At 36.2% G+C, this 27,979-nt stretch overlaps 1 protein-coding gene across 14 annotated transcripts; it reads right to left on the bottom strand.

Annotated features, from left to right (window-relative positions):
* LOC117911229 (autophagy-related protein 2) lies at positions 1-27,172 on the bottom strand. Of its 14 annotated transcripts, XM_034825505.1 has the most exons (19): positions 26,752-27,169; positions 24,768-25,861; positions 22,145-22,293; positions 14,840-15,015; positions 11,499-14,723; positions 11,293-11,405; positions 9,577-9,784; positions 9,082-9,195; positions 4,694-4,801; positions 4,458-4,590; positions 3,259-3,461; positions 1,954-2,150; positions 1,766-1,831; positions 1,578-1,643; positions 1,390-1,455; positions 1,202-1,267; positions 1,005-1,079; positions 701-895; positions 1-228 (listed from the first exon to the last, which is right to left on the bottom strand). In XM_034825505.1, exons 1-17 carry the CDS (start codon positions 26,953-26,955, stop codon positions 1,007-1,009), a joined length of 6,261 nt encoding a protein of 2,086 aa, XP_034681396.1. In that variant the 5' UTR covers positions 26,956-27,169; the 3' UTR covers positions 1-228; positions 701-895; positions 1,005-1,006. The 14 variants fall into 14 exon arrangements, with proteins under 14 accessions (XP_034681396.1, XP_034681400.1, XP_034681397.1 ...); XM_034825509.1 differs by lacking the exon at positions 1,766-1,831 and having other exon boundaries at positions 26,752-27,171; XM_034825506.1 differs by lacking the exon at positions 1,005-1,079 and having other exon boundaries at positions 26,752-27,170.
* Between the last annotated feature and the right edge of the window lie 807 nt (positions 27,173-27,979).

Genomic DNA, 27,979 nt, shown 5'->3' with positions numbered 1-27,979 from the left:
TAAACAAATGGAAGCGGCATGCTTTATATCAAAGGCTTCAAAAGAATAAAAGTACCGTGTAATTACACAATAGAACATGCTAAAGCCTATTAGATCATTACAATTACAAGGCTCAACTATATTGCCAAAAACTTAAAAGCACATCTGATATTTACATTTTGTACAGGATTTCTGGCTTGTTTGTTCCTATGGGAAAGAATCTGTTTAATAGTTCCATTAACTGTACACCTGCATCAATAAATACATAGTTCATGCCAACTCATGGAAACAGGTACAGAAGTAATAGAAGAATCTAATAATTAAACAAGGAGCTCTGTTGACAAGCAATAGACTTATCCTTTGAGAGGCTCCAGGAACCCTTTGGTTCAAGTAAAAGGGTTGATACTGTGCTTACAGCATTTTCAATTTTTTCACTTCTACGTGATATTTAGTATTCTATAGAACAGTTAATATATTCAAATAACAATGAAATTCAAAATTATAAGATGGCAAAAGTTGTTTTTCAGCATTGCTTTGAACGCATGAGAAACACTAGTAAGCAATTTGACACCAATAATAAGACCATGGATCTGTCGTGCTTAATGAATTAATAGATAGCAACAGAAACATTTTCTTCTTGTGCTACTGGACAAGATATGTTCTACAATAAGTTTTATCTTAGGCCTAACAGAATGTAAATTGTAGAAGAGGTTTTACTCACATGATACAAGAGGCTCCTCCACAGAAGCCAAATGGACGGGTTCAGTGACCTTCTGCTTCTTCTTTCTCTTCCTCTTCTTCTTCTTCTCCTTCTCTTCTTGTTCTTCTTCTTCCTCTGCTTCTTTCTCTGTTTTTTCTTTTGGGTGGCGAAGCAAAAGAACTACCTTCTCAATAACTCAGGCATGTTTTCAATACCCTGCATATAAAATAAAATAAATCAAATCTTAAGATTTTGCATAAGCAGAAAAGAAAGAAACTGTTGCAAAACAATAGCAGATGACCACAGCAAAAATTATTTATTGCACCATTAAATCTGTTCCCGAGGCTCAGCAGGACCCAAATTTTTCTCCATGGACTCTCTTTTATGCTCGGGATCAAGGCTGCAAGCATGATTACCATCGTTAAGTTTTGGTACTAGGTTGACATGTTGATAAACTGCGACAATTAAAGTGATGTAATGACCAAAAAATATTCAAATGGACAAAAAGGAAAAGAAACTGACCTATTTCTGACTCCAGCAGGACCCAAATATTTCTCCATGGACTCTTTTTTATGCTCGGGATCAAGGCTGCAAGCATGATTACCATCGTTAAGTTTTGGTACTAGGTTGACATGTTGATAAACTGCGATGATTAAAGTGATGTAATGACCAAAAAATATTCAAATGGACAAAAAGGAAGAGAAACTGACCTATTTCTGACTCCAGCAGGACCCAAATATTTCTCCATGGACTCTTTTTTATGCTCAGGATCAAGGCTGCAAGCATGATTACCATCGTTAAGTTTTGGTACTAGGTTGACATGTTGATAAACTGCAATGATTAAAGTGATGTAATGACCAAAAAATATTCAAATGGACAAAAAGGAAAAGAAATTGACCTATTTCTGACTCCAGCAGGACCCATATATTTCTCCATGGACTCTTTTTTATGCTCGAGTTCAAGGCTGCAAGCATGATTGCCATTGTTAAGTTTTGGTACTAGGTTGACATGTTGATAAACTGCAATGATTAAAGTGATCCAATGACCAAAAAATATTCAAATGGACAAAAAGGAAAAGAAACTGACCTATTTCTGACTCCAGCAGGACCCAAATATTTCTCCATGGACTCTTTTTTATGCTCGGGATCAAGGCTGCAAGCATGATTACCATTGTTAAGTTTTGGTACTAGGTTGACATGTTGATAAACTGCGATGATTAAAGTGATATAATGACCAAAAAATATTCAAATGGACAAAAAGGAAAAGAAACTGACCTATTTCTGACTCCAAGAAGAGCACAATGTACTGCACGGGCTAGACCAGAAGCAGGAGCTATTGCAGCGGCCGGAGCTGCTTGAACAGCAGTTGCCAAAGCAGATCCTGCACCAGCTCCACGCTGATATTTTTTCAAGGGAGTTTGAACTAAAGCAGAAGCAGATCTCCCAAGACCATCACTGAGACTTTCATAAGCCTGTCAAGTTAAGACATCAAAACTTGGCATTGAACGATAGTAGCAGTTAACACATTTTTTATTTTCTTTGTTTTTTTCCCAATCTAGATGCTTACTGACTATCATCAAGGCTGTCATGTGATGCTACTCCATGGTGCCAAAATGCATATGATACAAAAGGAAACTTTCACGTGCACAATAAAATCCTTACTCTTTAAAGTACACCAAAAAGCCCAAATGTGTTGGGGGGTTCACATCTATCACTATGATGCATCAAGGATGACATATGATGGAAAAATGCTCTTTGATTCAAATTTTGAAAAACTTCCTAAGTTGTACTCAGAATTAAAACACATTTCAACCCAGGTTCCAAAACTATTATTTCTCTTGAACAACATGGACCAGGCATCCAGAAATTCTCATGTCAGTCTATTTTTCCTCTCAAAAATTTCAACTTCTTTGCAAGGCTATTTTCACTTGCAAGAAGCTATCCAAACAAGTCAACCTCATCCATTTACATACTAGGACCAACTTCTAGCATACTGGAAAACATAGACATAATAAAATCAAAGCAAATTATTTTATCATCTATTCATTAAAATTAAGAAAACAGACCTTATTCCCAAGCCCAGAGAAACTACAAGCTAAACAGACTATTTTACCGTCCAAAAGTCCTTTTTGAGAAGAAATTAAACTGCAGACTATGACAGCCAAATTTGCATTAGGTATGACAAACTACCACACAGTTTGCTTTGGACAACACTGTTGAGGTGATCCTCAGAACAAAGAGGTAACAACTGCCTTTTTGCAGAAACCAATCTTGAAGTTGCCAGAAAAGGAAATTCCTAAAAGTGAAATTTCCAGGCACTATATTTACAACCAGAAATTCCACATATCTCACTGCTTAGTTTTATATGATTTTTTTTCCCTTTCTTTTTCACGTCTTTTTTTTTTTGGGGATATACTTAGATCCATATCTTTTAATATGAGAAGTTCTGATGATGACTGTGATTGTAGCCACTAGAATCATTCTTCCTCAAAATTAATTCCAGACAAACCCTAACACACCTTAAAACAAGTTTTACAAGAAACTTAGTAAAGTAAAAAACAAGCATGTTGGATCACCCACCTGCTGGATTCCTTGTTGTGCATCTTTAGGTTGATTAGTTCTTATATTTGCCTTTATTCTATTTTCTACAGGCCATGGTACAGAAGATGGAATATTTGAAAGAATATATTCTGCTTGGAGTAAGATTTCATGAGCTCCTGCTGCCAAATGTACCCCCAGTCCAACAGCTTCCAGTGAAATACTTCTAAGAAATGCAATTGTGCCTGGAAAGAAAAAGATGCATTTATTACCTCCAACAAGTACTCATCTTGTTAAATAAGCTGGAGGTGGGGAATAAAATTGAGCAAGAGTTGATATATGCATATTACTAAATGCAACAAATGGAGAAGAGAAACAATGAAAAACTAAGTTATAACAAGGCTATCCTCTGAGTGGTTGGTGAAATCAGGTTAGTAAAGATTTGCAACATATGTAGTTATAAAATTATTGAATATAGTCACCGATTATATCTTAAGATTCTGAACAATTATATGAATCCCTGAACCTGATTAAATGTTTGTGAACAATGAATTTTTTTCATAGAACCACTTCTTAAAAGGACCAAAACTTTTTCTACCCATGAATCAGGGAAACAAAAGATCCAAACAGGCCAATCAATAACATAAATGTGGTAATAATAACAGCCAGGTAAAGATAATGAAGCACCACACAACTTCAGTCTCTCAGATTTAAACTCACTTGACAATGATGCATTTTAGTTGAGTTAAAAGACACCTGCAGGCATGCTCTCATAAAAATCTTGAGTAAACTAATACAATCTTCTTGTAGGGAATCCTAATAGAACATATTTTACACATTGCCAAAAATTCATGAATACATAGGAGTTACAATGTGTCCACCATGAAAACCTAGTCATGACATCCATGCAAACCAGCAACTATATTACATTATGAAGCAATGAGTAGGATTACTGATATCATCAATGTAGTTGGGCTATGTAATGGTGGATTGTCCAATTATCAATTTAAGAAGCTTGTTCTTTACTTTTACCCAAAATGTTACATTGTTACCGTACTTCCGACTAAAAGCTCTCACCTTATATATGACACTAAGTACTCCCTTTTACTAGGTGATTAAATACTCAAATTCCAAATACACATATGTCTGCATGCATGCATGACACTTTACTGGCAATGGAACAACCCAAATCTTACCGGAAAACCAGTGACTGAATTACTTTAGTTTCAGAAGATGATTACCTCGTTGCATTCCCTTGATTAGTCTGCGGTCCTTCTTGTAGTTCTTAACAGGCAAAGAAACAAACTTTGCAGCACCAGAACTAACAGCAACCAATGATCGAAATGTTGGAAGACCTTGCAACAATTTATGAATCTGCATTTGAGAAAATTAGATTTATTAAATATGATACTCATTATTTGCTAGAGTGCCAATGCAATCTTGATATACTCAAGTGTACAATGGATGCAACAAGGACCTGATTTTGAGAAATATCTTCCAACCATTCCCCTATAATTGTTTCACATACACTGCTCCATCCATACACACCAACAGCGTGGACGTGTTTGAGATTAAGTTCAACCCCCTGCATCAAAATTGATTAAGTATGACCATAACATTTTACAGAAAAATCCCAAATATACAATAAAAGAAGCATCCCTTTGTACCTAAAGTGTCAACACTAGAAGCAAACCAGAGTGATGACTACTTTCATGGTTCAGTGTGCATGAATCAAACTTCAGCTTAAGGAGATAATAAGCACGGATGCATTCACAAAACTCAGTTTACATATATGATAACATTTCTTGGGAGAACAAAGAACCAGGAGTCTTCTGCAATTCCAGTTGTAATTATAACTTTTATGAGAAGTTACATATATCAGATATGGTCCAATATATAATATATTGGGTAAACAGTCTTCTATCAGAAGAAGATTTTCTAGAGTGTAAGTGATAAAAAAGAAAGGTAAAAATTAAAAGGGAAGAAAAAAGGCAAGTGGTGCTGGTGGTGGCGGCATGAACTAGCAGTAGAGAAACTGGCAATATTTTGAAAAAGGGAGAAGAATGCTTCTCAATTCTGAGGGGACTAAGCACATACTAAATTGAGAAGATGAAATTACTTCTTTTGTGTTTTTTTTTCCCCAAAGTGCATTGTTTAATAAAAGAAATTTACCAATATGTTATTCTCCATATATCCACTAAGGGCTTCAATAATTTTTAGTGTTACACACTGCAATATTGGAAATAATATATCTTTTGTTCAATTATGATTTTCACACTTCTAAGGCTCTTTGATGCCACTTTTTGATTGCTTAAAAGTTCTTGTTGATTGTTAAAGTGATCCAGAGTGTCCCTTGTTACATATGCACTTTAAAGGAGGAGATAACTGGAGCATAGAAGTTCCTTTTAATAAAAAAAAAAATAGAGCTCATAGGAAGAGGTTTCATAGTCAAAAATCTTTTCACATATGAAACAAAAACCTCTTCTTTACATAGATATTTTCAAGAAAACAGTTAACCAAAAGTTATAGCCGAAATTATCTCATAGTTGAAACTCTCTCCTTTAACATCACAAGAATGATTGTAACAATATGAGAACACCCTGGATGAAAGGAGGGGTGAGGATTTCCTTGCTTGGGGGTGCCCTTCTCTTGTTTGATTTTGAGGAAAGTTTTGATACAAATATGGAGCTTTCAAGAGGTTTAAGAAGGTACAAGGATAAGGTTTTACATCTGATAGGTGGGTCCCAGAGGTGGGGTGTTTTCAAAAGGGTGTGCTTGCTAAGGAAGCATGGGTGAGAGTGGTGGGGCTTCCTCTGCACTTGTGGTGCCAGAAGGTGTTCAAAACGCATAGGGATTGTTGTGGTAGTTTTGTTGCTGTGGATGAAGACGCAACTAATCTCCAACACTTGAAATAGGCAAGAGTTTTGGTGAGATTAAATGGGAGAAAGACACTTGGGTCGTTGCAGGTGGTGGGCATGTCTTGCTATGCCATTCAGTTGTAGTGCGAAGTACCATGATGGATTTCTCAAGTGGTTTCGAGTAGTGGGAGCACTGATCTGGAGGTTAAGGGTGAGTTTGCGGGAGTGTCATGTGCTGATGAAAGCATGAGGGGGCAGTTTCCATTAGTGTAAAAGGGGGTAACTGATGTGTCAGTATGTAGTGGGTAGAGAGAAGGGAAAGGTCCAAAGGTGGCTACAGATTTTGAAAAGGCTATGGTAGGTAGTGGGCTAGAGGAAGTTATGGAAGATGATGGCGATGGGAGGCAAACTGTCAGGTGTGGGGGACTATCTGGGTGTGACTTGTAGTAAGGAAGCCCAAAATGGGGTGGTTGGTGGGCTATAAGAATTGGGCCTTGAGGGTTTGCAAGAGGTCCATTTCTTTAAAAGTTTTTCAAGTGAAGTTGCCTAACTTTCAAGTAGCTAATGGAAGATTTTAATTCTTAGGAGGCTTATGGGTTAGACTGATCTATTCTAAGAAGGCTCAGAGCCCTCTTGCTCTTTTTGAGGCCTAAGGGGGATATATGAGTTGTGTTGAGCTGGGTTATGGTGTTGGTAAGACCAGCCTAATAGATGAGCTAGCTCTATTTAGGGCCTCTTTTGTCTTTGGAGGGTTTGATTTTAAGAAGCTTGAGCTCTCTCCATTGGTGTTCAACCCTCAACCACCAACATGGTCCTTATGGAGGAAGCGACAAGACACCCTGGTACTCTTTCTCTCAAGTTCTTCTTTGGGGACTCGACCAATTTTTTGTTTTTTATTTTTATTTTAAGAGAAACAACAGAATAATATAATATATTAAATAAGGATTAAAAGGTATAAAGGAATGATGAGAAATCCTCAAAAAAACAAAGAACTAAACAAATGACATTTCCCAAATACTAAGTAAACCTATACATTGTAACGCAAGTACACAAAACAACCTCTCCTTACTAGCCCACACCTCTGGACCTACACGCCAACAACCAATCAAGTTGAATCACATTAAGGACCTTTGAAAGTTGTGATGCAAGATGCCTAAAAGGAAGCAAGGAAATGAATGGTATCCCAAAGAGTGTCTAAAGTCCTCGCCTTATAAAAAAAAAATTTGGCATTTCTTTCCTGCCTCGCCACACAACCCAAATCAAAGCCAGACAAGCACTTTGCCAATCCTCTACTAGAGTTTCCCAATCCCTTATATACAATGGTCATCATATCAAAAATACTCCTAGGAGAAACCCAATCCAGCTTAGCCAATCCAAATAATCTATGCCACAACCCATAGTCAAAGAGCAATGCAAAAAAAGATGATCTACCGATTCTCTATGCTCCATACACAATATACACACATCAAGATTGAGGGCTTTGTAGGATCTCCTCATTTGTAGCATGTCATTAGCGTTCACCTTCTTGTATGTCACTAACCAAGCAAAGGACCTAACCTTAAAAGGGACTTGAGATTTCCAAACAAAATTAGTAGAGAGGAAAGGAATTAGGTCAAGATGATTGGACAAGGCTATAAAAAAAGACTTTACTATAAAATAAAAGATAAAGACCAAGCTCTCACATCTAGAGCAGATGGAGATAAAAGCAAGCAAGTAAGAGACAATATTAGTCTTTCTAGATCTTCTTTCTCAAAATCAGAGAGGTTATGATAGAAGTTAAAGTTCTAAGAGAAAGGATAAGAAGACCCAAGAATTGCTAAGATAGGAAGGTTTTTAATTGTGACAATTCTGAATAGACTAAGGAATTGAGAACCAAAGGTTGAACCCCCGCCTTAAGTCTTCCCAAAAAGAAATTCTTGCCCCACCTTCCACCCCAAGCCTAGTGTACTTGGAAAATCCTGAAAGACCCGTGCAATGGTCTTCCATGGGCAACAATGTGACCACTTGATTATAGTGTTGGAACCCCATCCATTAATCTATATCCCATAAATACTTGGAATAACCTGATGCCACAAAGAAAAACTTTCCCTAGAAAACCTCCACAATCATTTCCCTAATAGAACACAATTCCTTAAGGAGACCTTCCCAAACCCCAGACCCCTTTCCACCTTAGACTTACACACTAAATCCCAGCTAATAAGATGAATTCTCTTGCTCTCCTTATCCCTTAACCAAAGAAAATCCCTTTGCAATTTCTCAATTTTTCTGGCCACTGAAGAGGAGATCTTGAACAGGGAAAGGAAATAGGTAGGAATATGGGAAAGGCTTAAATCACCCATTATAAATCGTTTTCCTATTTACCCAAAGACTTTATTTTTCTACCATAGACAAAGCCACCCTTAAAAATCAAAAGGACTACAAATCCATTACAGAAAAAGAAAGAAACTACTCATCTAGAGGAATTAAGAGAAGCAACCACTTCTTGTCTCCCAGGTAGAGCCCAAGAAGTTTACAACAGTGTGATATTTAAGGTCAATTCACAAGAGCAATAAAAAGACATGGTTGCTTCAAAATATCATACAAGATTTCCAATTATCTTAGACATATAACTTAAGTATAACCATGTTTGAAAATATCAAAATACATGGTTATGATATTTAATCCTTTCACATTTCTAGTGTTGTCATTTCGATGTTATCACTCTTATTTTAAACAAGAGATGTAAAGAAAATAAATCTGTCACAAAACAATAGTTTAATTTACCAACATGATAAAGTAATCAATTAGTTTCCATGCTTTCTTAATTTATCACAAACAGAAGTTACCACATCCAGCATGTAAAATGTAATAAAATCAGATTTTTGAATATTAACAAAGGTTTAGGTGGTGAAGTTGGAGGTTCCCACAAGACTAATGTCCTTTGCTTGATAAAGCGGTAGCTACTACAAGGTCTCTCCTGATAAAGGCCACAAATATTAGAGGTAGATACAAGAAATGAAGAGTTTACCTTCCAGGGAACAAGATTAACAAGCTCTACATACTTCCCGGCACTTAACGCAGCTAGATCAACACGACAGGGACTGTAGTCAACCCGCACAAGAATAGGCCATATATCAAACTTCTGAAACAATTCAATACAACACTATGTAAGACTTGACTAAATTCAAAACCAAAACACACAGGGAAGAACTGAAACACAAATATCTAGTAGAAATACATGTCATGGTTTAGTCCTAGACTCTAAAATAGAAACATGCAACCAATAAACAACACAGAAGAGAGCAAAAGCAACCGACTAATGAATTGCAACCTCTCCTGCTACATCTAGGAATCCATGTGAATGTTGCTAATTTGATTCTGGGTTGGGTTTTTTTATATCTAGAAACCATGTGAATATTTTATCACTGATCTAAAGAGTAGTTCTCACATAAACAAGCACAGAAAATTCAAAATTTGCAGCAAAATATAGCATGTGATAAGAAAAATGATTTAAAACACTAGCCTGAAAATAAGGAAGCAATGCCTCCTCTGAAATAGCATGCCTTGCAAAATTGCTATTCTTTGTTGATGATAATTTTGTCCCATCTGAACCATGGCAATGACTTGGAGACTGGTCAACTGACTGATTTTTTCCCCCGAAAAAGCTAACAAGAAAATCAAGTTGTCCCTGATGAAGATGCAATAGAATAGGAAGAACAGCAATCCGTAACCTGAAAGTAAAAAAAAAATATATATATACAAAAATCAGCACTTAAAAAGAACCGTTATTTCACCATTTATCTCCCCTTCATATAAAATTTTTCTTTTACAAAAGAAAAGTATACAGTAAATACATTTCACTGAGAATTTTTAATTCTTCTAGAAATCAAGATGAAAGCATAAATATAGCATGTACAGAAGGGGAAAGGACAAATGGTAATTTTGTTTTAGTTGGTGTAGAGAGATTGATACATGAACAGATTGATGTAGGACAACCCTCAAACAGTTGTCTACGATCAAATAAATGGGTTAGGGTTTCAATCTTTGAGGGTTTAAGGATTGGAACAAGGAATAAAAATTTAAGGTAGTGGGAAACGGTAAAAAAAAATAAAGAGAAAAAAAAAAGATAAGAAAAAGTGAGAAACCTTGGATCACTAAGGTCTTCTAAAAATCTCATTTAAAAAAAACCAATGGAATCTCACCATTGAGAGTTGCAAGGTATGCAAAGAAAAGCTTAATATTAATAATCATCAACATTTCAGTAGTTACATTTTACATAAATGGACCTTATTTATAGGCTTTAGAAAACCCTAGAATTTGAACAAAACTATGAAAAAGTAAACCTAACTTAGACCTCTTATTTCTTTCCTAAAATTCTTAAACCTTCTAAAGGAGTTAAAAGAACTCATAACTTACATTTTAAAATTATTTCCAATTTTAAAATTAGAAATTTACTTTATAGAATTTTTTTGCAATAAGGTTTCTAATAAAAAGAGACTTTTAGATTCTAAGATAAAAATATTATTTTAGAAAATAAAAACTTTAGAACTTTTAAGAAGAATTCTAAAACTTCCCAAATTCTAAATAAAACTCAAATACCAATTACTAACTAATTATGATACCTAAAAAATTGTAAAATTACCTAAATAACCTTAATTAAGTAATTTAGGATTTTTTTTTATTCTTTCATTCCTTTCATGAGCAGATCTTTGATATTCATCCTCATTACAAATGGTTGCGAAATTTTGACACAAAATTTAAACATGTCTCATAAAAAATACTTTAGCTAAGGTTCAAAATTAATCACACAAACTATAAACTCCTTGTAAGAATTTAGAGCATTCAAAAGTGATAAAGCTGAAAAAAGGACAAGAACTGCTAGGTGCTAGAACACTTCAAATCACAGAATCCTGTACTACCATCACCCAAAAAGAATGTAATCGAGAAATGGGCTAGAGCACATATAACCTCATCAAGAAGAAACCAAAAATTTGACAGGCGCTACTAAACAACTTTGACAGACTTTTACTTCCCATTAGCCCTCCACATGACATACTCTCACAAGGCAATAAAAATGTTAGAAGAATGCATGTGAAAATAGTGTTTACATGTGTAAGGCTTGCACCCTTTTCAGGCCCATGAGGATTAGGCTTAATAGAAATGATTTGAGCTATCAACTTTAAAACAACAGGAAAACTAAAGTAAAATCAAATCAAATCAAATAAAATGGCTCGCATACCTATACTCCTCAAGAGGAGTTGAAGGGTCTGGTCTGACAGCTTCTAAGTCCAACTTGAATGCTTTTGAAGAGGACTCTCTAGGATGATCTTTTGAATGATAATAACCCAGCACCTTCAAAATCAAATAGAAAGAAATTTTTAGACTCCTTTAATATTAGGAAGAAAGATAAAACACCTATTTAAATGTTCCTGAGGTCCAATTTACCAGTTTCCATGGTGCATCTCTGCTGTTATCATAAAGATGAAAATCCTTAATAAAGAGAGAAAGCTTAGATACAAATATTTCTCCATCTGGAAAAATGTCATACTGAAAGTCCATCCCAGATAGTGCAAGCTCCAGGCATGTGGCTGCATCCCTTCCACTAATATTTGCAGAAGGCTGGCCAGTCTTTCCAGGGTGATTCCAGTCAGAACCAGCAAACATTTTCCATCTGACATTAACATTTTTAAGGAGTACACGTCCTCTGGCCTTTCCTAGATCATCAGGTCTTCTATGGTCAGTAGAAGGAAGCTTGCCTTTTACAGACTGTCTCAAGCCAGCCTGCTCGCTCATTTCTGGAATATGGTTTTCAACAATTCTTAATGAGGCATCCCCATACCATCCACTGTTTCCTCTTTCAAGATCTTCATTTCCCATATTTCTGGATTTAAATTCCAGAATCTCATGCGAAGATTCCTTGGCTGCAGATATTTCTGACAGATGGCTTGACTCCGACATGTAATAACTTTCTATGAATTCGGGAAAGCCACCATTTTGTGGAACTGACGATTGATGACTATCCAGTCCTATTACAGGAACTGTCCCATTGAAGGATAGATTACGAGAGAAAAATTCAGGGGTTCTAATGTTAAGGTTACACGCCTCTCCAAGAAAACTTCCATCAAGTGATATATGAATTTGTGATTCACAAGAACCCAATTGGGAGGCTGCATGTCCACCTAAGTTAAATGCATCTTCACATATTTCATCCATCAAAGCAAACACCCCATGTTCAGTCTTCGCATCATCACTCGAAGTATGCACTTGAGCGGCTGGTGGAGCAGAATCACTGTTGAAGATCATGGTTTCATCACTGGAATCATTCCTTTCTTGTGCCTGCTGAACATTGTTCCACCTTGTCTGCAAGTGGATAATCGATTCCTCCACGTCAGGAGCAAAAAGCCGTTGGATCTGAGAAACCAAACAGATGAGACCAGAAGTGGTGTCATGGCAAGTATCCAGGTGAATATGAGATTCGGAACATTCTAATTCCCAGAGAAGGCCATTCCTGCAGTTAGTTCTCAAAATTGCTTCAAAAAGTGCCTCCCCAGCAACCTTGACATAGCCAACTTTGTGAAGACGTTCTGAACTATAAATGCCACCAACATTCTCAGGCTCTGACACCGCACATACAAGAAGCCCCAGATCTTGTATTCTAATCTTGTATTCATTATCAGTGGAATCTGCCATTGTTGTGTTAGAAAGATTCAAGGAAGATGCAGCTAACATACAAGCAACATACCGTTCACACACTTCTTCCTTATAATTGGCAGAAGAAATAGAGTCAGAATCAAGAACATCACTACTGCCCAGCAAATGCTTAAAGTAAGGCTCATAACTCAAACCAATATCCACCAGGTTAAGATAAAATGAAGAACCAAAGGATGAACTTAAATCCCCATTTTGGGAACTGTTGTAACCTGGTTGTTCAGTTTCAGCAGAGGGCAAACTGAAAAAAGAGGATATCGCTTCCAACCAATCCAAGCGTCCACCTACTGCAATAACTGTGCTGCATCTGACGGTTATGGATGCATAACTGTGGACACTCTCTGGATCCCAGAGGTGTATTATATCAGAACCAGCTAATCTAGATGATAATTTATTTAAACCTTCTCCATCACCACGTTTCATTGTAGAGTTGCTACACAAGATCAAAAGAAGCTCTTGCTCTGGAGCACTCGTGATAGAACCCCATAATTTTCCTTCACCATGGGCAAACCAAAGAAATTTGGCACCCTTAATTCCTCCAATATTTGAGACAGATAGCAACTCAAACTTCTGAATTTTCAGTTTTAGACTATGCCATGAACCAGGTAGTTCACTCTGCAATGAACCTTTGATACTCTCCACTCTATCCAGATTAATTAAAATTTCCACTGAATCACATTCCACAAGGATTGACATCTGTGTGACAGAAGCTTCTTCACTAACACTGACTGGATCACAGGCTACACGTGATAATCCATTTGTCACTTGATTTATAAGATGATGCAAATCATTGTACTGAGAACTGCTCAGATTGACAGTAATAGGTGATAGACGGAGATGGAGGAAAAACGCAGAACTCAGAATCATCTCTCGTCGTGTGCAAGAATTTAAATCTCCCAGATCTTTCACAGTAGTCACAGAAGCAAACTCATAACCTTTTCCCACGAATTTATTTCTGGTCCTTGAATCCTCTGAAGTAACTAACAACTTGGCTTTCTTTGCTATCCAAGGACCAGTCACAGGCCTCTCCTGCCAAAGCATGCTAATGACTGAAAAACTGCTTGTTCTGTTAGTGGCAGATAGAATTCTATGAGCAGAAAATCCATGCCGCTGCACATCACGGGAATTAATCTCACAGCCATCTTCACAGGAAGAAGTGACCAAGTAAATGTCAAGGTTACCAACATTCAAATGCAAGGATCGTGAGGCTCTTGAGGAAAACCCATTCTGAGAGTCTGCATTTGGAATTGTACATGTGTCTTGAATTATTCCTTTATCCAAAGATGATGGTAAAGATAAATCAAGAACCAAAAATTGATCCCAGGAAGAGTAGCATCCAGAATTTTCATCAGTCTCAAAAGGAAAGCATAAAATTACTCTTGCATTGGGCAGGAATATATTTCCTCGCAAACTCTTTCTTGAAGACAAGGTAGTATCAAAAGATCCAGAACCTCCCTTCACATCCTCCTGTGATGATCCATACTTCACAGTGAAGGCCTCCGATGGAAAACCACTTCTATTGCAATTCATTTCAAGGGAATTTTCAAATTCCTTTGAAAGATCCAATAATGCATTTATTGTCTGAAAGTTCACCCAGAAAACAATTGGTGGCAGCTTCAATGAAAATGATGTTGTCCCTGCCAAACTGCCATTTACAGAACTAGAATTTACAGTAGATAGGCAATGACTGACACCTGAAGTTCTAAGCAACATAACCTTGACCACATCATTCTCATTAAAACTTGCAGAACCAGATCTATGTATTTCTATATCAGGATCTTCAGCTGACAAGGCAAATGGAGGAAGGGCACCTTGAACTTCAGCTTGCAGATGTTGCACCAAAAGAGTTGTGTTATTATAACCACGCAATGCAAAATCCATAACATCCTTTTCATCCCTAAAGTAATCAGCAAGTTCAATATGTTTCACTGTCACTTCAAACTTCATATTTTGAGGAGATACCTGTTGACCTTATCAAATGTTGGAAGTTAGTGTAGAAGAATATTGTACCAAGACCAGTAACTAAATGGATGGTAAAATTCAAAATGGAAAGGAAAAACTCCAAGCAGGATTATTACCTGCAAGATAAAAAGCATGTCTCTGCATTCTGCACCAAGATAATGAACATTCAAACCAACATTTGCCTGAGCACCACCCAGATCACATGAATGCCTCTGATTTTCATCATGGAAGGCAAACACAACAGAAATTCCAGCAATAGTTGCCTTAAGATTAGTTTCAACATGCTGCTGTTCTGTAGAAGAGCAAAAGGAGAGGAATATCATAGTTAGAAACATGCTGAAAACCCAATAGGTGCAAACAAGAATCACAAAGTAAAAAGTTTTGCATTAGAACCATAATTCCATCCTTGTATATTTCATGGACATAAACTAGCAACTTCTTTCTTATTATAAACATAAAAAGGTGCTATTGATTATCATTGACAGAGACTCAATCACAAGATTCATAACAAGAGCACTTGGTCCACCAAGAACAAGCTCTGTTGCAGACTTATCACTTTCTCACCATATATATACTCCCAAATGCAGGCAAGACCCACGCCTAGGCCCATATCAGGGTGAGGCAAATTCTAAGGAAAGCACCAAGATGTGGCTCAAGGAGAAGACCAGGGTGAGGCTAGAACACTTTCTCACATTTAAAGTGTGATGTAAGCTTTAGGCCTTAAGATTCGTAAATAGCTGGCATGTATGCCTTATTCAACAAACAATATAAGTTTCCTTTATAAAATAAAATAAAGCTAAATAAGATAAAAATCATTTTGCAAAGGTTTTATGTTTTGTAGTCTCTTCCAAAGTCAATGTCTTCACAACAGATAAGGCTACAAAAATCCGAAAAATCAGACACAACCCCACAGCCACCCCCTCAAAACCCATCTCTCTTTGCTTCCCCCTCTTGAAACATCATGTTGGACTTCCCTCCCAGACCGTACCCAAATTCCCATTAAATCAAATATCTTAAAAAAGAGGACCTAACACTTAAAACTATTCACCAATGTCCTTTTGGATAAGAACATTGTTCGACATGGTCTAGTCTAGCACAAAGAAAAAACCCTATTCACCACAGTCTCATCACTTAAATTTAACAAGGTATCCCAAAAATCCCACACAATTAGTAAGTCAGTAATAAAATACCAAAATATGTATTTAAGAGAATAAAAACATGTTTTTGCAATTCTGACTAACAGGATGCCAACTGGATTTTTCCAAAGTTTTACAGGATTGTGCTGGGAAGACCAACTATCTCCTTAAGTTTTTGTAATTGTGATGAAAGCTCTGAACACTACCTTAGCTACAATGAAAACAGCTTCCATTCAAGGCTTTAGCGTTGCAAAAAGCAACCTTTCAAGCCTGCCTGTTTATCAAATGTCTCTTTTTGTCATGCCCAAAAGTGTAAGCTTAAGGCTTGAGAATATTCAAAACAACTTCTTATATGGTGGGACTTCTTTGGAAAAAAAAATCCACATCTAGCGAGATGGGATATTGCTTGTAGGGAGAAAAGTGATGGGCCTTGGAATTAGAAAGCTTTCAATCCTCAATAAGGCACTCATTGGGAAAGTGGTTGTGGAGGTTTGCACCCAAAAATGAACCTCTTTGGAAGAGGGTTATCGTTAGGAAGTATGGGGTGCAGGAGGGAGATCGTTGTTCTAAGGAAAGTAAGGATGGTTTGGTGTTCGGGTTAAGGAAGACCATCAGGAGTGAGTGGGGACATCATTAGAAGAAGAACCTCTTTTAGCGTAGGCGATGGTAGAAGGGTGAGGTTTTAGAAAGATATCTAGTGTGGTGATTCAATTCTAAGAAAATCTTTCCTTATATTCCATATCCATGACAAAGGAAGCTTGGGTGGCAGAGGTTCGGGACCATCACAAAGAGGGTGTGCTTTGGAACCCTTGTTTCTCATGAATCTGAATAATTGGGAGTTGGAAATGGTTGAGGAGTTTCTCTCAAGGTTCTGAGGAAAGGTAGTAAGAAGCAATGAAGTCAATAGGCTATATTGGTTAGATGCTAAGAAAGGAAAGTTTATAGTCAAATCCTTCAACTCTTTTCTAGGGCAGGAAAAAGCAATAACTTTCCTTTCAAAGGCTATCTAGAACCTAATGGTCCCAACCACAGTAGGTTTTTTTTTTTTTTTTTTTTGCATGGAAAGCTTTTTGGAGAAAGGTTTTAACGTTGGACTAGCTGCGAAAAAGAGGATGATCTCTAGTGAACTGATGTTTTCTTTGTTAGGAAGAGGAAGAGACAGTTAGCCACATTCTTCTTCATTGTGCCTGACTTATGGCTTATTGTGTTTGGTATTCTCCTCTTTTGGGGTTGTGTAGGTGATGCCATAGTCGGTAAAAGACTTTTTTTTTTTTAATAAGTATCAATAAAAGAGACTCTTAAACTGTTAAGATGACACAGATACTTCATAGGTAAAAAACGAAAGAAGGTTTAGAGAGTTATCCTGCTGTGTGTTTTTTAGACAATACGAAGGACAAGAACCAAAGATATTTTGAAAGCAAAGAACTATATAATCATTCACTAACATTCTCCTCTCTCGGTAATCTTTTATTATGGGTGAGGGTGTATATAAATGAAAGCTCCCTAACCATGTTAGATTTTATAGATTGGTTAGGTTCATCTTGAAGGGGTGGTTGTTTTTTGTTGCCCCTTTTTTTTGTTGTTTTCCTGGCTTCCTTTGTATATAGCCTGTGTGCTTCAGTGGGCCTTTAATATATTTATTTTGTTTACCCATCAAAAAAAAAAAAAAAAAAGAGGCTCTTTAGAGTAGGAATAAAGGAAGGTAACGGACTTGCACTTTTACATTTTCTGTTTGCTAACAGAATTCTTGTTTTCTTTTCTCCTTTTTTTTTTTCCCCCCTTTTTTGGTGGCAGCTAGAGCATAGGTGGTATATTTTAGACACATGCTTATGTTTTCACATTTTATTCCAGATTAGGTTAGTTTTTCTCAGAGTACAGTAGTTCTAGTAGGATATAGGCACTTGCACTTGAGGTGGGTAAGCTACCATCTTCTTGTTTGAGTTTGCCATTGGGTGCTACTCATTTCAAATTTAGAACAGCATTGGAATCCAGTAGACGAGATGCTTGAATATCGTTGGGCATTGTTGAAGAGGCAATAGTTTTCCATGGAGGAGAGGCCAGGATGTAGACTCAAACTCATTCATAGCATTCTTTCAAGTATGTCGATCTACTTTATGTCCAAGTCTGTGATGCCAACTTCGGTTCAACTCGGGTTAGAAAAGCTACAAAGGAATTTTTCATGCCATAGAGATGGGGGTAGTAGATTCTCCACTTCGTTAAGCGGCCACCGGTGCGTGCCCCTCAAATGGTGAGTAATTTGGGGATCAGAAATTCAGTGGTTTAGAACAAAGCTATGATGTATAAGTGGTTGTGGAGGGGCTAGGTGGGAGAAGGACATGATTTTGAGAAAGGTGGAGGTGAATGGATTTGAGGAGATAGTGTGGATGAGGTGTATTTTCAAGGTAGAGTGAAAACCAATTTATAAGTAGGAATTCTTTTCACGACTTCATTTCTTTCCATCTGGGGAATAGGTGAACAATTGGGTTCTACTTTGATGTGTACCATGGAAAGGGGAATTTGAAGAATCAATTCCCTTTCCTCTATCCTTTAGCAATAAATAAGAACAGTTGAAGGGTAGGGGTTGTATTATGATAAATTCATGCTGGGAATGTAAAAAGGAAGAGAAATTTCCAAAGCATATTTTTTTGATAGGTAAGAGAGTGTATATATAAAAAAGGAAACACAAAAACAACATCCCAAAGTATACAATAAGCAAGGTTTGAAATATCGGAAAAGACGGATATATTGGTACTTGGATTTTACGAATGTATTGAAAATATCAATGGATATTTTGACACAAATATCAATGAGGTGAAAATTATTCAAAATTTATAAAAATGTTTAAAAAAACCCTAAAAAATAATCAAATAAACAAGAATACACATGTTAAAGTTATTTTATAAGTACAATTGATAAAAGTATGATGAAGAAAAATATTGATAAACAAGAATATATTCGTCTTAATAATTTTTATTTATGTTATCAAATTAATTTTTATTTATAAATTATTATAATTTCATTATTATTTTTTATATATTTTTAATATTTTAAAATAAAAACATTCAAAATTAAATAAAATTAAAAGGATAAATATACAAAATTTAAAAGTAAAATGATAATAATTTTTTAAAATAAGATTAATGAAATAAATGATGATACATTTAATATTAAAGCTATAATTTATTTAATTTAAATGCAATCAATAATGTAAAATAAATGATGATGCATATATGATGTTTTTAATATTTATATTTTTATATTTAATTATCATATAAATTTTATAAAAAAAGACTTGTTAAGAAAATTATAATAATAGTTTTTATACTTTTATTAATTAATTAAATAAAATTTAAAAATAAAATAATTAGAATTAATTTATTTATTCTTTGAATAATGAACTTTAACAAATTGATTATGAATATATATTAACAAACACAAACATCGCCTAGTGGTAATTGGGTTCAACTCCAAGCCTTTTGACTTGGAAAGGTTTTGGGTTCGAATCCCCTTAGCATTGCAAGCGACAGAAATAAAAATTTGAATTCAAATCCCCTCTTGTTGCAGACGCGTCCCACTCCATCAGCGGTGCAAGCGGTCATGTTGACCGCGTTAACTTCCCGAAAAATCAGGGAATTTCGAGAAATATCGGGGAAAACGCTGAAATATCAGCGATATTTCTGAAAAATCGAGGAAAGTTCGACCGATCCACTTTTGGTGTGAAATATCAGGTCGACCCTCCCCAATATCCGAAATTTCGGCAATATTTCTTCAAAATAACTCGACATTTCGCAGAAATATCCCAACATTTCAAACACTAACAATAAGTATACGTCGATTGCGCAAAAGTTCACCCAAGCGGGAGAGCGAGAGAAACAAAAAACATCACCTGCCCAAACCTAGAGCCTAACCAATCAATAAAGTTAACAAGAGAACTAGGGCCTAAAACATATTATTCTCTATTCTGAGGTAGTGTGGCATATCTGGGTTTAGTCTTTTCCATGTTTGAGATTTTATGGTTTAGCCCCACACTTGAATTCTCTCTGATGTCACAAAAAAAGAGAAAAAAAGAGAGATTTCTAGGTAGAAGGAGGAAACTTTGGAGGATGACTCCATTATACGATTTTTTTTTTCCTTTTTTTTATGTATTTTAGGACAAGAATTGAAGTATTTTCAAAGGAGATGAAGCTCCTTGTTTTGAAGCTAAAAGATATTTTCCCAAGTCGTCTATGAATGCCTCTAGGGAAGTGAGTATGGTTCTTGTTGATTTCATAGATAAGGTGAGGAGCAATGATACCTTAGTATTTTGTGATGCAAGCAAGGAGCATTTGGAGGTTCTAAGATGGGCTTTCATGTAGTTTGAGGCAGTTTTCGAGTTAAAGATCAATCTTCATAAAAGCGAGTTGATTCATGTGGGGAAGGCTCCTAATTTTGAGGAACTATCTAGGGTGTCGGGTTGTAAATTGGGTCCTCTCCCCTCTTGTTATTTGGGCCTCCCTTTAAGAGCCACTTTCAAGTCCCCTCGTGTTTGGGATGTAGTGGAGGCGAGATTTCAAAAGCAATTCATTTTATGAAAGAGACGATACTTATCAAAAGGAGAGAGATTGACTTAGGTAAAGAGCACTCTTCTAGCCTCCCAATCTACTTTATGTCCTTATTTGTCATTCCCCACAAGGTGTGCTTAAGGTTGGAGAAGATCCAAAGAGACCTTCTTTGGAGGAGAAGTGAGCTCCAGAATATGCCTCATCTAGTGAATTGGTTTATTGTTTGCATGGAGAAAAAAGACAAAGGCTTGGGCATCAGAAATCTTTCTTTACTGAATAAGGCTCTTCTAGGAAAATTGTGTTAGAGGTCTGCTACTGAAAACAAGCCTTTTTGGAAATAGTGATTGTAGGGAAATATGGAGAGGAAGAAGAAGGTTGGTGTTGTGGTGCTTCAAACGAAAATCATGGGGTGGGCCTTTAGAAGGCCATTAGGAATGGGTGGATGGAGTTTGCCAAAAGGGTGGCTTGAAAGGTAGGGAATGGTAGAAAAGTGTGGTTCTAGAAGGACAAGTGGTGTAGAGAGAATTCCTTGAAAGAGGATTTTCCAAGTTTGTACTCATTAGCCTCTTCTAGAGAAGCTTGGGTTGCCCAGTTGCGGGATGGGATAGGGGAAGTGGGTCATTGGAATCCTATTTTCACAAGACACAACAATGATTGGGAAATGAGAGATGTGGAAGCTCTATTTAGAATATTAAACGGACAAGCGCTTAGAAGGGATGATGAGGATGTCATGAATAGTTGGATATCAAAGAAAGGCCTCTTCACTGTCAAGTCCTTTTACTCCTCCCTAGCTCCTTGCAATGCTAGAGAGTTCCCTTCAAGCATTGTTTGGAATTTTGGGTACCGAAGAAGGTTAGCATTTTTGCTTGGGAAATTTTTTGGGGGAGAATCCTAACTATGGATCAACTAAAAAGGAGGGGTTGGTCTTTACCAAGTAGGTACTTTATGTGCAAAGCTGAAAAGGAATCAACAAATCATTTACTTCTTCACTGTCCCAAGGCAACCATGATTTGGCAGCTCATCTTTGTTCTTTTTGGTGTTCAATGGGTCATGTCTTTTTCTATCAAGGACTCATGACTCTTTTGTTGGGAAGAAAAGGAAAAAAGCATGGAATGCAGCCCCATTGTGTTTATTTTGGACCTTATGGAGGGAGAGAAATAGAAGAGCCTTTGAAAACACCGAACTAACGAACCAAGCTATTTTACGGACCTTTTTGCACATGTTTTTGGATTGGGTCAGGGTTAATGTAGGCTCTAGCTTGTTGTCTTTACTTGATTTCATTGATTGGTTGGGGTATAAGTAAGGTGATGATTTTTGTGTTTTCCTTCTCATTTTTAGCCTTTTAGCCTTGTATACATCGTGTATGCTTTTAGGTGTGTGTTTTTGGCTTTCTTAATACAATTGCATTTACTTATAAAATAAAAAATAGATAGGGTGATGAGCAATCCTAGCAAAGGCTGGTTTCCAGTCCTTTTTTCTACTCCACTTGTACCCCCTCTCTCCCTCTCTCTCTCTCTATGGAAAATTTCCAGGTTATATTTGTTTGAGAGAAAAATAGTTCTACAAAAAACTTTTCCAAAAAACCTTCCTCCCTTTAAGGTACAGTTCATCTTCATGGATATTTTAACATAGAGTTTGGGAAAAGCTTGTCAGTCCAGACAAAAAAAACCTTTTACAACCAAAATTTATGTTTATCGGGGAAAAAGACCTCCCCAAAAAAGTTTTACAAGGATAAGGCACATACCGGTGGGGACATACAAAGATCCAGATGCAAGACTGGATGCTGCAGTTATTGCACTGAAAACAGAACAAGTCCAGTTCAATATCCCGCTGTTTCCTAGAGCTGATTGGTAACTTCTCACTCCATCAAAACATTCAAAAAACTGGTCTACACTGCAAATAAGTCAACAAACCGATACACCAAACATATTAGCATTACTTGAAGTATCTGAACCACAATGAAATACTGAAACAACAAAGTTGGTGTTGGGAATTAATGGAAGAAATAGAAAGCAACTGAGGGAAACTCTCACATGACATTTCCAAAATGGTGTTGGTGATGCTTGGGAGGTTTACTAGCCATTTAGATGCATTTAAGCATCCTAATATAGTTTTCTGGTAGAGAGAGAGAGAGAGAGTGTGTGTGTGTGTGTGTGTGTGTGTGTGTGTTTCCTTCGTAAATTTTGTTATTGCTAGCCTTTGTTTATAAAGAAAAAAAATAGCATTATAGATATAAAAGCGCTAAAACAAAAAGAAGGATGGAAGCTTCTTCCACTAGATACAGTGCCCAAAAGAGGGGAAATGAGAAAGACTGAAAACAGGCGGGGGAACAGCTTGAAACCCCTAGACAATAGCCCAGGATTATCAGTGGGAAGATCATCATCAACAAAGCAAAAAAATGGATAAATCTCCCCTCTTGGCTAATCTATCAGCTTCTTTGTTAGCCGTACTAAACTGTAGGAGATAGAGCATGCCACTACTTTAGTTCTTTACAGAATTCACTTTATTTTATTTTTTTGATAGGCCATTGTTAAAGCAATAATTGACATCAAAGTTACTATAACATTATTGCTTGTGATATTCATTGATTGGATGGGTTCCTGTTGAGGGAGGGGCTGTTTTTTTGTACATCTTGTTTGAACGGTTTTTTGTCTCAGCTGTAAGGGGGTAACCGGTAAGTGTCCTTTTCTTGTACATCTTGAGCCACTATTTTAGTGCCTCTTTTTAATACAATACCTTTACTTATCAAAAAAAACATTATTGCTTGCGATATTCTATCCAGTTACCATCCAAACAAAAGTATCCCAATGTGTTCATGCTAAAGTAACAATTAACTAAGAGTTTTTACCTCTATATCCATTTTATTTGGAAGTTGAGATTGTTTTTATTTAAGGGTTCGAATGAGTATTTATGGTTTGAAGGTGCATAAAAGGGATTGGCTTCTATCCTTTTTAAGTTCATGAATGATCACTAGGAACTTGCAATTTTCCTTCTTTTCTTTTTTTTTCCTCTTTTTAGCAATCTATTGAAAGAGTGCCAAGAAAAGGGTTAAACCCTATGTATACAGGAAGTATACGCAAAGAAAACAAACACAAAAAAAAATCAACAGGTAACTACAAGGCCAAAAAACCCACAGCTGCCCGCAGCTAAGACTATCTAAGAAGCCAAAAATTGACAAATTTCCCAAATCTAACAAAGCATTGGTCCATTCCAAAAGGGCTCTAATGAGGTTCTCCTTTAAACTCTACTCTGAGAGCTCTTCACCATTAAAGATTCAATGGTTACACTCTTTCCAAATGTACCAAAACAAACACAGGGGAGTCATCCGCCAAAACTGGTGTTTAACCTCGTCTAGGGGGGTTATTGACTTCTTTTTTGAGTGTGATTGCCAAGGTTTCTCCTTCTGCTTCTCCATTGTCTTCTCTTTATTTCTTTGAGAATGAAGACTAGTGTTCTGTTTGTAATTTAAATCATATATAAACCCCTAAATCAACAATAATTTAAACCCTTATTTTCTAAGGCCCAGTTCTTCTACCAATTCCAATCATCCATGAATTTTTGGACAGCAAATCCTAAACCCAAATCCATTATAGTGCTGAATTCTTGACCATCCTGTATGGTTAACTCCACCCTGGTGGACATTTCAATCCCAACTTTAGGCCTTAAATGGATTCCTTTTCTTGAATCAGGCAAACTTGTCATTTTTGCCCCTGTTTTCTTCTATTTTTTTGAAAGCAAGGCTCTTTTCTTCTTCTGCTAAGAATCATTGGTTCCTTAATTTTGTCTCAAAATGTTTCTGGTTTCATCATCATCATCATTATCTACTTTTTCTTGCTCTAAGGAATTATGATGTTCAAAAATTGCTTCTATTTTTTTTTTTTTTTTTGGATAGGTAAATTTTTGTCCTCATTGGGACTTGAACCTAGAACTACCTACAAACCCTTCTCATCCCTTTACCACTTGAGTCAGGCCTCAAGGGCATGTTGTTCAAAAATTGTTTAGCTTAGATTTGCCAAAGTTGTTTCTCGGGTTCATGATTATTTAGTCGGATAAATAAATATGGGGCTAATTTATCACAGATTGGGAGTGCATTTGGAATCTCCTAAAGAAAGAATAGGTTCTACATTTTAGCAGTATAAAACATTGAGTATAGCTATTGCATTCTCAGAGCTCATACTCACAGCAATTTCTTTTTATTTTATTTTAATAAATGCATATATATGATATGAGCCATTCCCTGTTACAGGTTAGTGGATGATGCAGGTTTGAGAACAATTATCAAATATTTCTGGTGCAAGTATCACCGAGTGATTTCCCTAAATTGCAGCTGTGATCAGAAATTTGAAAGCACGAGAAGGAATACCAACCTTGCCCCAAAAGCTACCTCCTCTTCTTTCTGGTCATTGACAGAAAATGGCACCCAATCTGATATAAGATGCGGTAGCAGAATATCTGTCACCGATTCTTGCCCCGTTGTAGAACAGAAGTCTGCAGCAAAATTCTCACAAGTTGGTATCACCTCATCAGTAGCAACTGCAGCAGAAGCCAAGGTTGATGAATGGCAATAAGATGCCAAATTAGAAACAGATTCAGTTGTCTTGTGATGGATACGCTCTTTGCCATCCAGCCCATCCCTACCCAAACTCTTAAGAGATTCCCATAAAAGTAAGAACCAGTTAATTGTGCTTGGTTGAAATCTCAATTCTATGGGATCAATATAAACATCCGCATCTACTTTGTGGATGTCTAATGAACCATTCTTCCAAGGCATACTTAATTTTACAGTCCCTGAAAATCCACCTCCTTCCCCTGTCAGGATTGGAGTTGTAGCATTTGATGGACAAAACCCAGAAAGCAGTTCACTGAAGCTTCCTGAAGTACATGGAAATGATGTTTGATGGTCAACATCATCAATTTGAAGAAGTTCGATTATTGCTCCTTGAAATTTTATGAAGTTTGTTAGTCGACTTATTCCAAGAAAGCTCTCAACCCTTGCATCGCCATTCGAATTATCATCTTCAGAAACACATGTCCCACATTCTGTTTCATCGATTCTAAGAACCAAGGCTTTTTGAAACCCTGTCTTCTTTTCATTCTTCTCCGAACATGGATCAAAGGCAACAATAAGTTTTCTTACCTTCACATGGAAGCTTGTTAGCAACCATTTCACCATCTTGGCAATTGTCTTAACACCTTCATGGACATCCAAAGAAGCAGAAGTTGCAGCATTATCCACCATCTCATTCTCAAACTTTCGAAAGTCTTGGCTGATGTCATGGTTACCAACTTGATTGTGAACAGAAGTTTCATCTCCGCTTGAAGGATTATTCTCCACACATGGGCCAAGAACAAGCTCAAGTTCATCTACATCAATCTGAAAACCATTAACCTTCCAAGGCATTTTAACTGAGAGAGAGCCAATTGATCCTTCTTTTACAACAACAGCTGCTGCTGCACCTAACTGCACAAGGTAATATAATTTTAATAACTTGCATTTAAAGTGAGACAAAGAATAAAATTGTTTACAAAAGGTGTTTTATAATTCAATGATACAGCCCAAACGGTAAGCTATAAGCCAATTGATTATATATAACCTATGGTACATAGACTTTGGGTGTGTTGGCATATCTTTTTTGATGTGTTGTATGAGACTCCCATCAGTTTAACCTCCAAAGATTAGGACTCGATAGCACCGTTAGACAGTTGAAGTTATCTAATCGAGTCATCTTCTGTGCCTCAGAGAAAAGAAGGTAAAACAACATTGCCTCCATGAAAATTTTGCTCACTTTGAAATATTAATATAACAATCCCTCAGTTTCTTGAGGATGAGGCATATGTTGCTAAAGATGAATAACGATTTTAAACTTTTCATTACTTGGGAGATTATTAACCCAAAACCTATTTCAATTCATTGTGCCCAATACAAAGATATCGGATCAGTTGATGCGAACCTTCCAATTTTTCGGGACAAAAGAACGGCTAAAACATGCTGTTCAAAATTCTCTTTTCTTTCCTTCCCTCGATTTTTTAGGTAAGGAACAGAAACAAAAAATCTTTTATAAAATTCAAGTTATTGATATAGCCAAAAAAACAGAATTACACACGAAGCTCCCCCACAAACACAGTATAAGCAGTCAATCGAAAAAATAGGCAACTCACCATCTCATAACCAAGTAAAAGGGAGGGAGAGCAGATAAAATTCAGTATCTTAAATTTTCCACTTTTTGGGAACGAATAAAACAAAAGCAATACCGAAACCATACAACACAAAATTCAAAAAAAAAAAAAATACTTTTCACCCCAGATGTCCCGGGAACCCAAACAAAGGCAAACTCAAAGAACCAAACGCACCTTCTGGTTAAGATAATCGACATTGAGCGCGACATCAGAAAGCTGAATGGTGCCGGCGCTGAGCTGCACGTCGAGCTGGTCGAGATCGACGTCCCCCAATATGAACTGCCCCAATTTCTTCTTCAACAAGAATTTGCAGACGCGCTTGATCGCCCACTGGGAGAACATCTCCTCCGCCGATTTGGCGAAGTTCCACGGAAACATCCGGAATTCTCCTTAATTCTAATCCCTAGGGTTTTGCTAAGACAAAATAATTAGGGTTTCTGATGGATTTGCTCGTGATGGAAGCTGCCAACCTCCATCAAGAGCAGAGAAGGAAAGAAAAAAAAAAAAAAAGGAAAAAGAAAAGAGAGAAACAAAAACGAGGGCTTTTTTCAGTTATATGGGGAAAAAGAGCGAAGAGATCTAGCCGAGACGGACGACTTTGTTGTGTTTCCGTGTTCCGTTTGTATTGTCGTCTCCTAAAGTTTTATTAATTTGATTCAAATAGAAATTGCGATGAAAAATCATATAATAAATATAATTGGTGCCAATCATATAATAAAGGGACGTATTTATTATTTTTAAGATTTTTTTATTTACTTTAAGAATAATAATAATAATAATGTTTGTATTTTAATTAAATTATATTATATATATAGGAGATTTTTGTGATTTAATAAAAATAAAGGATAAAATTCAATTATTAGAAATTGTGATGACAGGGAGTCTTTTTCAAGTTACCCATCGACTTCCACGTGCAAAAATAGAAAACCTTCAACAAGGGGAATCTTTTGGCCGTTACAGTATGTGTCATCGGTAGAAAACCAGGTCATGCGGAATTGATCTTGAAATCAAACTTCACTCGTGTACAAAAAAATAGCTTCCAAACTTTTTTTTAGCTATTTGAGAAACAATTGAAATTTAATAAATATTATATATATATATATAATTTTCCTTCTCGTAAATAAAAAATATGTTTTAATATATGAAAAAAAATCATAAAAATAAGAACATAAATTTATAAAATATAAATTTTAATGGATTATCTAAAAATAATTAATAATTTATATCATTATCTTTTAATAATATAAATATTATATTTTAATGATATAGATATTATTTTTTATTATTTTAAATACTATATTTGATCAGATAAAAATTTAATTATTTTTATAAGATTTTTTTAATTATATTTTTGTGTAAAAAAAAATCATTTATATTTAAGCATGATGAATTAGATACACTA

The sequence above is a fragment of the Vitis riparia genome, chromosome 3, assembly GCF_004353265.1.
Source record: "Vitis riparia cultivar Riparia Gloire de Montpellier isolate 1030 chromosome 3, EGFV_Vit.rip_1.0, whole genome shotgun sequence".
Lineage (NCBI taxonomy): Eukaryota > Viridiplantae > Streptophyta > Magnoliopsida > Vitales > Vitaceae > Vitis > Vitis riparia.
This window is presented reverse-complemented; position numbering and strand designations above follow the sequence as displayed.